At 41.0% G+C, this 13,843-nt stretch overlaps 1 protein-coding gene across 3 annotated transcripts in view; it reads left to right on the top strand.

Moving 5' to 3' along the window:
* The first annotated feature begins 1,811 nt into the window (after positions 1-1,811).
* Positions 1,812-13,843, top strand: part of LOC114030625 (transmembrane protein 65-like) — a 49,094-nt gene continuing 37,062 nt past the window's right edge. The window contains exon 1 of one of the 3 annotated variants that reach the window (XM_027845478.1): positions 1,812-2,244. In XM_027845478.1, coding sequence (XP_027701279.1) covers positions 1,926-2,244 — 319 coding nt within the window. In that variant the 5' untranslated portion in view covers positions 1,812-1,925. The remainder of the gene's footprint in view (positions 2,245-13,843) is intronic. The other 2 variants (XM_027845480.1, XM_027845479.1) reach the window with 2 other exon arrangements.

Below are 13,843 nucleotides of genomic sequence, written 5' to 3'. Positions count from 1 at the left end.
TAAAAAGGAATGACAGTTGAGTTCTAGGCTTTTCACTCATATCCAGGATAAGGATGATCATTATCAGAGGCATGACTTTAAACACATATGGCAGTGAGGGTCCAACCTAGGCAAAACTGTAGGGTAGGCGTTTTTGTTTAGAGCCCATTCACAACTCTCTTTCTGTATGCTGGTACCCTTCTCCTGGTGCTGACTTTCCCCTTCAATCCCAGGACCTCCAGGCTGCTCACTTGGATTATAAATGTGGAGCTAGAGAGGTCCTTAGACACCATCTTGTTCAATCCTCTCCTTTCATAAATGAAGAAACTGAATTCCAGGGGAAGTTAAGTGACCTGTCCAAGATCTTTGCCCAGAGCTCTCACAGTTCCCCCTTAAGCCTATTTCCTTCTTCCAAATTATCCTCTCCAACTGTCTCTAACCCCTCCCCAACACTGCCATTCCCACTGTACATCTCCTGAAGAAACTAAGTCACATTAAAGTTCAAATGTCTTAATCCTCTCAGGGGTATATGAAATTTTATACCCAGCTTGTTAAGGCAAAGCAATCTATCTTCAACAGTGCAATTTCAGAGGGGATATTTTTGGACAGAAGCTTGTCCTGTCCTCCGACTTATGCACAACCTTCAGAGAAGTATTAGAAATATGTATTTCTCTGTTTCCTTAGCTTTGAAAAGTTAGGGTCATAAAGCAGACAGCTATAGAAAGAAAAAAGCCTGCTTGTAAGAATTTGCTCGTTTGTGGGCCCATCGTGTGTCCTGCAGCTGTCTGTAGACTTTGGGGAACTGACTGAGGATTCCTGCTCCCAAACATTCCTCCAGGAAGGGTGGGGGGAGAATATGGTGTGGGCTGAGCCTCGCCCTCTTTGGAAGCATCCCGGGTGCCAGGGAGTGGTTAGACCTGCCCAGCCTCGCCCTGCTGACTTTGCAATGGACCGGGCTGCCAAGCAGGGGTGGGTGTCCAGGATGGGGTTGCACCAGAGGCCTGGCCGGGGCTCTACAGCCGCGGTGCAAAGCCACGGTCACCTGGGACAGCACTTGTACCGCCCGACCCCGCACTCTGGCCGGAGGTGGTGACAAGGCCGCACGCGGGCCGGGGCATTTCAGGACGATCCCCATTTTTAGGTATCCTCCCCCCCGCCGCGCACCTAGGGCAGCTGCTCCGGCCGGGCCGGGCAAAAGGCCCGAAGCCCTTTCTCCCCATTCCAGCCGCTTCGGGCGGGGGAGGGCGTCCTTCCGCAGCCCAGTCTCCTTGAGCTCCCGTGGGCCCTAGAGGCGCCTCGCGCCCCTCTGCCGGGGCTGCGCGCGCGCCCCTGGGGGGGGTAGGAGGAGGGAGAGAGGCAAAGAGCGTGCGCGACGGCAGAAGGGGGCGAGCGAGGCCCGGACGGGACCGGACCTGAGCGGCGGCAGGGCGCCTGCGCGGTAACGCCCTCCTCCGCTGCCCGCCCCTCTACTCCACTGTCCCAAAGCAGCCTCGGAGGGCGGCGGCTGCGGCGGCCCGGTGGAGTCGGCGCGGGTCCCTTGAAGACGTGGAGCCGCGTTGACTGAACGCTGAAATCTGGGAGGACGAGGAGGAGGAGCCGCGGCGGCGGGAGGGCGGTGTGCGGCTGACTCATCCCTCCCCGCGGCAGAGGAGACAGACAGACGGACACACACGCACAAATATACACACCGAACCGCCCTCCCGGCTCCGCTTAGCCCGCGCGCCCCGGCTCCGGTAGGGTCTGCTCGCCGCCGCGCCCGCCCGCAGACAAAAGTTGTGCCCGGAGGAGGAGCCGCCGCCCGCCGGTCCCGGGAGTGGATGGTGCCCGGCGCTCCGGCCGCCCGTCAGGAGGGCATCGGGGCGGGGTCGGGCTGAGCCCGGGTTGGAGTTCCTCCCCCGCGGCTCTCTCCCTCGGCCTCGCTCCTGACCCCCCTCCTATCCCCCAGCATGTCCCGGCTGTTGCTGCCCCTGCTGAGGAGCCGGACTGCGCACAGCCTGCGGCCCCTGCCGGACTGTCGCCCGCGCGGCTCGGCGGGGGCCCCGGCGCCGCTCCTCCGGCCGCCTCCCGCCTTGGCCGCCGCGGCCCCCGCCTGGGCCGCCGCGCCGCGCCCCTCCCGGGGGCTGGGCACCCACCCCAAGCGCGAGCCCATGGAGGCGCTGAACACGGCGCAGGGCGCCCGCGACTTCATCTACAGCCTGCACTCCACCGAGAGGAGCTGCCTGCTAAAGGAACTGCACCGCTTCGAGTCCATAGCCATAGCCCAAGGTAAGGGGCTGGAGCCGAGGGTCGGGGCGGCGCGCCCCCCGCCTCTCGGGCCCCGCCTTGGCCAGCCGCTTGTGTGCCGCCCGTGCGCCCGCTTCTCGCAGCTCCCGGGGCGGCGGGCGCGTCGCGGTCGGTGCCCCCTGCCCCTCCCGGGCCAGTGAGATAAGTGTGAAACCTGCCAGGCTGCGAGGGGCGTGACCGCCGGGATGCTCCCAGCTCCAGCCTGGGAGCCTCTGCCTTCCCGGGCCCTGGAACTCGGCCCGGCTTGGGAGTTTCTTTTTGGGGGGAGGGGGGCTGCTTTTCCCTCTCACCTCTCCAAACTCTGAACTTCAGCCCTTCCTCTTATTAGGGTAGGGTGTGTGGCAAGTCAGTCTTTTCCAGTTAGTGCTACCAAGTGCATGTACATTCTTGTAGACACTTAGCCCTTTTCAAGAAGTGGGGCATTGACCTAGCGTTTAAAGATATTCTCAGCCGCTTGTTTTTTTACAGTGCAACATATGTCAGTTTAAGCGGCTCAATGAAATGTTTGCTTTGAATGGATAGAAGGCAGCTCGTATGGATTTGGTTATGCACAAATTAAGCACCTATGTAAGCAACAATTTTCCGGAAGGGGGAAGAAAAAGTCAATAAATCAGAAGTTTCTTTGTATGGATTAGTGTTAGTACTAGTGCTCAGGAAAACCATAGCAGCCCAAATAAGTAAGTTGAAATAAATGACCCCAAACTCAAGTTAAGATTTTCTCTAAAATGGTGGCATATGCAGCGTTTATTTCATAGTTTGAGCTTAGGAAAAAAAAATCCAGGAAACTGAAATGATGACAGTGATGGGCAGCAGAGGCTGAGATGAATCAGTTTTTCAAAATGTTACTTAAACAGGAGAGAAGGAAGTGTTAATCCAAGAATATTAAATAGATATTAACTAAAATGTGTATCTTTTCCCCAGTAAAAATAGCACGTTTTTATTTGAGCAGTTCACACTTTAGGACACATTGATTTGGGATAGGGACTCTTTGCTGAAACCATTACAAAAGTATGACCCTGGCTCATTTGCAGAATGTTGTCTACCTTAACCAGGTGATACTAAATTGTTTTTACATGGTTTACCTGTGCTACTGCTCCTGGAATTTCACAGTTGTGCTTTTTACCTGCTTTTTTAGTGCAGGAATTTATAGTAGCTTGGGATCCCAGATGCTGTTTACATTCACCTGCATTGTACTATGGGTAACACCCTAAACTTAAATTATTAAACATTTAGAGCAACGTAATGCTGTGTGAGACCATTTAATTGTGTGCATGTGTGTATCTGGAATTTGTGTTACTATATAGAGACACACAGACTGAGCATTTTCAGTCATCAGCACATCAGATGTTTGCTATAAATCCTAATAGTTATGGCCATATTGTGGAATGCTATTTTTCTAAATTTCCTCCATAAACTCACATGAGGCCGTGGTTCTTTCCTGACTTCTAAGCAACCACTCTAAAACATTTATTCTGTGTATTTGCTTTGGAAATTAAGTCTGTTTTGAGATTGATGTAAGGGTCTTTGGATATAATTGTATGGCAACTCTTGAAAAACACTTTTTGCACAACTGAAAAGTTTATTTCTGTATTAAGAGTTTATAGGGAGACTCACATTTGAATGTGAGGACAGAAACTCTTATATTCATCCCCCATGGTGCCTTGCTGGTAGTGATGCTCAATAAATATTTGTTCGAATAGGACTGAACAATATACACAATGTTAATAATAAATGTAGTTCTTTTGCATAAAGGGCCTAAAACTTGCAGAGAGTGAGTTGTTGAGTTAACACCTATTTTGTATGGCCAATTCTGTGGATTTTTACTAAAATTAGTAATCAACATTGGACTTACAGAGAAATATTGGTAAGAATATAGGAAATGCAGTGTGGTAGGCAATGAAGTACAGTAAACTCTTGTGAAGAACCTCAGAAGCTAAATAGTGCTGTTTAATCAAGAAACTTTGCAGATGTTTATAATAATCACCGAGGATTCAATTATGTTCAGTGTAGTTTGTGTTCCATATTTTGTTGCATTCTAATCCAAATTGACAATTTGGTATAGCCTATTTAAATAGGATATTCAATTTATCATATTCACTAACTCTTATTGCTGCAGGAGAGTTTATATCTAAAATATGTATAGCTCATCCTGAATTACCTAATTCACACTGAAAAATGTTCTGTTTTTCTTTTATTTTTGACTTAGCAATCAGAACACTGAAATGCTGATCCTAGTTCTAGCTGTATAAATCCTCTCTTAAATATTTTAAGTATTGTAAGCTTGACTGCTAATAAAATAGGTTCATGTTTAGGATGGGCCCTTCATGAGTTTAGAAATCCTCCGTGTCCTTGAAAAGGAGACTTACATAGCTAAATGATGTACAGTAGAAGTGATGAGGAAGCATTACAGAAAGTAGAAATCATCACTGGTCAAGCTTCGCTATATGGTCTTCTGGAGAAATTTGAGTGTTTCTACTTAGTCATTTCATCTGTATATCAGCCATCCTATTGAGATAAAGCTTAAGAATCAATTTTCTTGTGAGTAAAGCAAAAAAAAAATTTTTTTTGTCTTTTGTATTTCTTTATGTAGTTCAAATTTGTTTACACATTGTGCCTTAAATAGTAAATAGTTTGAAAATTTGGGAATGTAATTTAGTTACTCAAAATTTATACAATACTATTTAATATATATTTTCTATTCTAGGAGATTTTCCCATTTTCTTAAATCTCTTGAATGTTGTGATATGTTCAGGCAGATTACTTAATATAATTCGGATATATACCTGTTTGATTTTAGTGCATAATTTTGTAAATAGATTTTGCTTTTAGTAGAAAAGCAAGGAATTCTATCTAAATGATAATTTGTGGTAAAAAAAAAATCTCTGAGAGTAAACATTTCTCCAAAAACTTTCATTTAATTTAGCTTAATAGTTGAAAATCAAAGGCAGAAAATGTAAAAAACTAGAATTCTTTAATGAGGTGAAGATATTGGGCAGTAATGGCTATTGCACAAACACATGCTTTGTGATCATATGTGACACTGAATTATTGACTTTTGGGTAGGTGCTAAATTGGGATCAGTGCTCTAGAATCAGTGTGGGTGAAATACTGAGGTACAAGAACACCAGACTTTTGGACCCTAGGAGGAATAGAGGGTGGCCAGGAAGACATCAGGATGATTTGAAAATGATTTTCATCTTTCCTGTTGTTACTACTCCCTGTTGTCTTGAGGTAGATCAAGGAGGTAGTGTTTTTCCAAAAGCCAGTTTTGGCTTGACCTTTTCTTGATTAGTCTTCCAGGCAACAATATAGTTTGAGAAGAGTATTATACCATAAAAGCCTCACGAGACATCTAGTTCAATATTTGCCTGAATATAAGCCTTCTCTACAGCATCCCTGATGCTAGTCATCCAGCCTTTTTCTTGAAGATCTCTAGTGCTAGTTGATAAGTTACAAATTTAAATGGAGTTGTTACAAGGTGATCTTTTCATTGCTTCCTCGATCACCCTGACATTTTCCTAATCTGAGCCGTATGAGTTTAGTTACTAAGTTGACGCATTTTGCCAGAGATAATCTATTTCTTTTCTGAGATACTCTGCTGGCTCTGTTTTTGGCAGTTTGATGTTTTGATTGCACAGCTGACATTATTGAAATAGCTTTTAGATATTTATCTTGTAGTATTAAAACTGCTGAATACATTCATACTGCTAATTAGAATTGTTTCTTCAGATGCTTCTGTAAATTTTGTCAAGATTCAGCTTTCATAGTATGGCAATTCAGTTTTCCAATTTATCCTGTGTATAGCTTGTTTGTACATAGTTTGTATGTTGTCTCCCTGTGAGCCTGTGAGCTCTTTGAGAGCAGGGCCTCTCTTTTACCTTTTTTTGTATCCCTGCTGTTTAGCACAGTTCCTGGCACATAGTAGATGCTTATAAATATTTATTGATTGACTGTTCATTTACAATTTTTAAAATTGTAAATAGCTGAAAAAATTGTAAAATGTTATCATTCATAAAGGATTTTATTTATGAGTTTGTCAATCCAGTAAGAATATCTTTATAGTTTTTTTTCTATAAAAGGCTTCTGTATAGGTGAAAGGGGTATGTTTGGCATTGGTTTTCTAATTTTCCCTTTTAACTCATACTTAAATATTTTATTACTTAAATAGAGGTTTAGACAACTGATAACTTATGAAGAGGTTACACACAGTAAGGGTACTGTGATTGGGTTATGATGGTTTCTTGGTTGATAAGGGTACAGGTATTAGGGAGAGATCTAGGTGTAAAAGCATTATTAAAACTTATTTCCATTGGGCATTTTTTCAAGTGCTTTCCCATTCATTATGATCTTTTATCCTCACAAAACTCTTATGAGATAGGTCCCTGAGACCCAAAAGTTAAATGGCTTGCCCAAATTATGTCTAGTCCCTTGCAAGCAAGTGACAGGCTAGGACTAGAATCTAAATCAACTTTGTCTCCGGTCCATGTGCTATTTTTATATTATACCACAAGGCCTTTTACTTTCTGCTATTTTATATAGAAGTATAGGAAAGTATGGTTCTACCAAATAAGGTGCCTGCTTCCTTGGAAACTGCCACTGACTCCCTGTATGTCTATCACCTAGGATCCTTTTCCAGCTCTAAATCTATGATTTGTTCCGTTTTTATGGCCTTCCCAGATCCCAAGTGACCAGGTAATAGGAAGGTCTCTTTGGGTCTCTAAAGTCAACTTCTATAGTCTCCTACCACTACCAACATCAGTCACTTTTCCTTGATACTGGTCATATAGGTACCCAGCTAAAGGCTGAATGTGTTAGTGGGGAAAAAAATATGAGACAGTCCTTCCTTTCACGTGACTTATACTGTGTCTGGAACTAGGAGACAGAGGTTAAACCAAACCTTATATACTAGATATACTTTCAGTTAATCAACAACGGCTTATTGATTACTACCTATGGTTCAGGCACTATACTAGGTGTTGGGGACAAAAGTACAAAGAATGAAACAGTCTCCACTTGCAAGAAACTTACATTCTAACGGAGAGAGATAGGTACATATATAAACATATACAGTACAAATATAAAGTTAATACAGGTAGCTGAATACAAGGTAGTATGGAAGGCAGGGCACTAGCTTTTGGAGGTGGGAGAGGTTATGGAAAAGTTTTCGCTTCATGCTTAAGATGGTGCTTAAGCTGCTTCTTAAAGGAGGTGGTGGAGGTTAGGAACCCATGCATTCCAAACCTGTGAGAAGACCAAGTGGTGCTTTTTTGGGGGGGGGGGGAAGAGTGGAGGTGAGGGTTTAGGTGTCACAGTGGCTTTTTCAGCCATTGTTTCCACTGAAGGGGAAGGGTCCTAGAGTAAGACACACTGTTTGCTGACTCAGCTGTAGTCTTAATTTGTCCTTTCTATTCTCCTATCTATATGGGCTCTTTGGATACTATTTACTACGTATAAAAATAGCTGACCAAATAAACCATAAAGTGCTTGATCTTATTTCATCTTTCATAAAAAGTAACTCTTCTGCAGAAAGGGTTAATTCACCCTTTGGGAGGAGTAGTAAAAGGAAGGCAGGGGGGAAGGGTGCCTCTTCTGGCAGTTTTTTTCCTCAGGCCAGTGTTGAATTTGGGTCACTGCAAGGATGATGGGGCCTTATTATCTTATTCCATTTATCCCAAACAGTGGCCCTGTCCTTTCTATGATTCTTCTCTCTCTTTTTTTTTTTTTTTTTTTAGGCAGTTGGGGTTAAGTGACTTGCCCAGGGTCACACAGCTAGTAAATGTCAAGTGTTTGGTCTGAGGCCAGATTTGAACTCGGTCCTCCTGACTTCGGTGCTCTAACCACTGTGCCACCTCGCTGCCCCAGAAGATTTTATATTTGATGCTGGAGGTAATTGAGAGCAATTAAAGTTTATTGAATAGGGAAATGGCATAGTCAGACCTGGGAAAGATCATCTTGAGAGCTGAGTGGTGGATGGACTGAAGTGGAAAGAGTCTTGAGGTTGGAGGACCAATTGGAAGGCCATTGGAATAGTGTAGGCATGAGCTGAAGAGGACTTAGACCAGTGTGGTCAGTGCTGTGTCAGAGGAGAGAAGGGGGTGTATATGAGAGATATTGCAAAGGCAGAAATGACAGGATTCAGCAATAGATTGAATATGTAGGTTGAATGAAAGTTGAGCCTGGGTGCCTGGAGAATGGTGTTGTCGACAGCAATGTGGAAGTTAGGAAGAAGGGAAAGGTTTTTTTGGGAGGGAGTAATGAGTTTTTTGGGTAAATAATAAGTTTTGCGTTTATAAGTTTAAGATGTTTATGGGTCATCCAATTTGGGATATCCACTATGTCATTTTAGTGCAAGATGGGTAAAATTTGGATTCAGTCAAAAGACCACACTTGAGGATTTAGAAGGCCACGAGTTCTCCACAGCTGGGCTAGACAAATAGATCTGAGAAGCATCTGTATAGAATTGATAATTCCATGGGAGTTGAGAATCCATGGGAACTGATGAGATCTCCAAACCAGACAGTGTAGAGGGAGAAGAGAAGAGGGCCCAGAACAGAACTTTAGGAGATACCCATCGTTAGAGGATGTGACCTAGATGACGATCCAGGAAAGGAGCCTGAGAAGGAAAAATAAGGAAGTATGGTTTTAGAGCCAGCCATACTGTTTGTTAGTTAACAAGCATTATTTGAGGTCTTCTTTACTGGTTTGTCTTCCTCTTTTCACTGCTGGAAGTGGATGTTCCTTAAACTGTCTTTAGCTCTCATTTCTTTCTCAATTCTTTTTCCTTGGCAGTCTTATGGCTTTAGTTATCACTTCTTTGTGTAGAATGTTTACATTCTCCTCATATACATATATCAAACCCCATTTCATCACCTAAGTTCCAGTGCTGCTAGACATGTTCACCTGCATTTCCAGTCAGCACCTCAGCCTTAGCTTTTGCCTGGACTCCATTGGAGGCAGGAAAGTCAAAAAAGAGATAAAACCATTATTTAGGAGAGTAGGAATGATAATAATAGATGACAAAAAGAAAGAATAAGTACTTATAATATGGTTCAGTTTTCTTGCCCAAGGAAAACAGTCTTTGGATTGGGAAAGAGTGAATGGTAATTGGGGAGCTGAAACCAAAGATAAATGTGGAGATGGTAAGAGAGTGCTTAGTGCTGTTAATTAAAGATCCCAGATCTCAGTATTGAAAGAATTGGTACCTGTGATTGGTGAGCTGCTATTAGTGATTTATGAAAACTCATGGATAATGGCAAATGTTCTTCAGGATAGTGCTTTACACCTAGCAGGTGCTTAATATATGTTTTTAAAAAATGATTAGACATGGATAAATACTCCAGTTTGAGGGAAAAGGTTGAGACTTTCATGCTGTGGATTGGTGAGCTTATCTTGCTTGGATTCCTGGAAGCAGAATATATTATTAAAGGAATTATTTCTGGGGAAACGGGGGTATTTTTTTTAAATAAATAATTTAACCCTTTGGTTCATATATTTTAGTGTTGTTTAACTAGACAGTAAACTTATTAAAGGCAGGTACCCTTTGTTATATATTGTATTTTTAGAACTCTGATGTGGTTCTCAATATCCTTTGGTTATTTTTGTCTCTTTCATTTCCTCTCATTGATCATTTCCAAATCAGTTAGCAAGTCTTGTTGATTCTACCTCCATAACATCTATTGCATCTATTTCCCTCCTATCTGTACCCACTGCTAGTACTGTGGTAGAGGCTCTCATTGGTACTTCCTTTGACTGTTGTAATAGTCCTTACAGGTTCTCCCAGCTCTCAACTCCTTTACCTCCTTCTCCCCATTTATGGTCCATTTTTCTACCACTGTCAGAGTAATTTTTCTTATTCATAGATTTGTAGATCTATCTGGTCATGTCTTTTCTCTGCTCATACATCTTTAGCGATGCCATATTGCCACAAAGAAAAGTTTAGACTTTCGGAAAGCCTCAAATTCAAGACCCTGTAGAATCTGGTGCCAACCCACTTTTTTTTTTTTTTTAACTTTTCTACTTAATAGTATTTTATTTTTTCCCAATTACATGTAAAAATAGTTTTCAGCATTCATTTTTATAAGATTTTGAGTTCCAAATTTTTCTGCCTCCCTCCCTCCCCCACCCCCCTCCCCAAGAAAGCAAGCAATCTGATATAGGTTATATATGTACAATCATATTAATCATATTTCCACATTACTCATGTTGTGAAAGAATAATCAGAACAAAGGGAGAAACCACTAGAAAGAAAAAAATCCCTGAAAATAGTATTCTTTGATCTGCATTCGGACTCCATAGTTTTTTCTCTGGATGTGGATAGCACCAACCCACTTTTCCAGCTTTTTTTTCATATTATCCTCTGGATGCCCTTTAATTCCAGCCCAACTGGACTATTCTTTACCCCTTGAACACACATAAATGCACTTATTTGTGTCTCCATACCTTTGCATACTCTGTTACCTATACCTGGATTGCCCTCACTCCCCTATTTTCACTTGTTGAATTCCAGGGCAAAAAAAATGCTACTTCTTTGATATCTTCTCATCTCTTCTCTGTCTGCCTCTCTCCCTCATTCTCTTCAGTTCAAAAACCTTTATTATGTTTCTGCTATATGGAAGGCATTTGTGTGCATTACGGACAAAAATATAAATAAAAGTGAAACAGTCTTAGTTCTCAACTGAGAAAATACAACATATAGACCAAAAAAATAAATATGAGATAATTTGAGGGGGCAGAGACTAATAGCTGTAGGAAGTAGGTATGTTTTCATGGGAGAACTGGAACCTAAGATGGAACATGAAAGAAGATAAGGATTCTGAAAGGTGGGAATAAGGAAAGAGCATGTTCCAGGAATGCACACGGAGAGGGGAGATGGAATGGTTGTTAAAGATGTTCTTCAGACTCTGCATAATTGAGGGCATATCTGATCTCATTGATGTAAGTTTCCCTCATAATAGAGCTGTTGTTCAGTCATGTTCAACTCTTGGTGACTCCCTTTGGGATTTTCTTGGCAAAGATAGTGGAGTGGTTTGTCATTTCCTTCTCCAGCTCATTTTACAGATGAGGAAACTGAGACAGGTTTGAGTGGCTTGCCCAGGGTCTCACAACTAGTAGGTGTCTGAGATCGGATTTGAACTCAGGTCTTCATTCCTACAGGGCTCTATCCACTGCACCACCTAGCTGCCCCTCATATAGAAATGCTGATATCTTATTTATTTATTTTAATGGAGTAAAGGAACAGAAAAAAAAAATCATGAATGGTATTATTATCTAGGAAAGGTGGTAAAGGACATAACTACTAAGTCATACACACCAATTTCTCAGCCTTATGAAATCTTTCAAAGGTAATTGACCTCGGTGAAATTATGATAAGAAAAGAAAGAGGTAGGCTTTTACAAATGACAGAACAGAAGCCTACACTGTCTCAGTTGCATGGCTAACTGAAAGGTGTAGAGAATATACAGTTCTGCTTTGTTGTGTTTTGATTTTTTGTGTAATTTAATTCATTACAAGTATGTAGCCTTAAAGCCTTCCTCAAATGCAAGGAGTGTCTTCTGCATATGTTAAGGTCATATGTAAGATTCCTTAATAAATGCTGCCAGAGAGAGCTGTTCAACTTCATGGGTTCTTAGCCTGGGGTCTGTGAACATATTTAAAGAAATATTTTGATAATTGTGTTTCAGTCTACTTGGTTCCTTTGTCGTTCTATGTATTTTATTTTATACATTTAAAAATTTATTCTGAGAAGAGATGCATAGACTTCACCAGATTGCCAAAGGGGTCCAATGACACAGAAAAGTTAAGAATCCCTGATTAACATATTATATAGAAGTGATCACCACATTTGTAGAGGATGTTTTGCACAGAATTCAAATGCAAGTCATATGCCCCAAAAATGGTGAAGTCTGTTACATTTCTGTTTGCAGATGACATTTTCCTGATTGCATTAAGCCCCAGAACAGTATTGGGCTTTGTTAGTGAGACTGGGTCTCCTCAGTAGATAAGTCTAACAACCCATATAGGAAAAAAAAACAAAAATCAAATGGATCACAAATCTCTACTGTCTAGATTATGATGTGCGCTTGGATGACTAGTTTATTGAATTAGTTCATAAGACTTCATTAACATTTTTTTTCCTTTAACCTCTTAGGGCATTTATCATATAATATTGCATATTATAGCTGTATTTTTTAGTTTCTTATGCCCTCTTAGACTTTGCTCTCCATGTGAACAGAGGCTTTGTTGTATCTAAACTTTACATGTACCCCCAGGTCTAGATATCACCCAAGGGCATGGTGTAGTAGTGGGTTGTATCCCTGATGAATCCTCATATCATTGGTTGAAGATGTATATGAGCTAATTTAGCAGTACTAATTTAGTAATTTAGCAGGATTCCGTTCCTGAGCCTTGTGAGTGGTATTGTCCCTTTTTGACAGCCACTGTTTGTCAGACACTTTAGTTTACTGAGCTGTTTAGATGAAACCTATCTTTGTTTTGAGGGGGGAGAAAGTCCATTCCTTTTTTACCTTTTCCCAAATATGAATATGTGTGGACAAAAATACGCATACTATGTTTTTAAAAAGATAGTATTTCTTTTTCTGAGTGTATTTGGTGTATTACATTTATTATTTTACTGCTAACAAGTAATGGTAATTCAGAGTAAAGGCAAATATTATGTGGCATATAAAAACTATTTGTTTTGAAAATATTTTTAGCATACAGATATCCCAAACCTGAGATTGCTCTTATGCAGCGAGTGAAGCAAGCGACATCAACTGAATCCCCTAATAGTTTTGGTATAGTAAACTTTTAATATTTAAGTTTGGCAGATGTTTGTGTATGGCAAAGCACAGTCTGACAGTTTTGTGCTTGTTTGGAAGAGAATGCTTTGGTAATGATAAAAAAGTTTGCATTTTGGTTTGTTTCCATTTTTAGATGTTTAATATTTACAATGTGTGTATATTGAGCTTTCATTTTAATTATCTAACTCATTTTGTGGATGATTGAAAAGCATAGTGCTTTTGCTGTTGCATGTTTCAATAATCTAAAGAGTCTACTTAGTTAAACAATCAAAACTATAAAAATTAGGTATACTTGGACTATGTTAAAACAGCAAAATTTTCAGGAAGAGAAACATTCATAAAAGCAACATCAAGAAATTGTTTATGCACCCATTATCAATGTAATGGGAAAAATAGAGCCTGAAAGAATTATGTTAAGGATATAATAAAAAATAATTAGTGTGATTTCATGAACAAAAAGGGCTAATTTAGCACAGTAAGCAAAATGCATAAGAAAGTCTTTTAATAGTTCAAGGAGTTAAACATTCAGAAAACTAAACTAACATTTAGGTGCAAATTTAACAGTGACCTAGGAGCTTAAAAATAAAGTTGGGCCTTAAGAAAAAAAAAAAGGCCAAGTAAAATTGAGATTAAAATGGAAAGTATAACTTCTGTGCTTAAATACTTTTCCCTAATGGGTTATTATTATTATTTTTTTTTACAACAGATATATCATTTCTTGGAAGCCTATTTATATGAGAAAGACTAATATTTTCAATATCTTTGTCCTTTATAATTGATTC

The sequence above is a fragment of the Vombatus ursinus genome, unplaced genomic scaffold (genome assembly GCF_900497805.2).
Source record: "Vombatus ursinus unplaced genomic scaffold, bare-nosed wombat genome assembly UNPS02014973.1, whole genome shotgun sequence".
NCBI classification, from domain to species: Eukaryota; Metazoa; Chordata; class Mammalia; order Diprotodontia; family Vombatidae; genus Vombatus; species Vombatus ursinus.
Note: the sequence above shows the minus strand (reverse complement) of the source record. Positions and strands in the feature narration are given on the sequence as shown.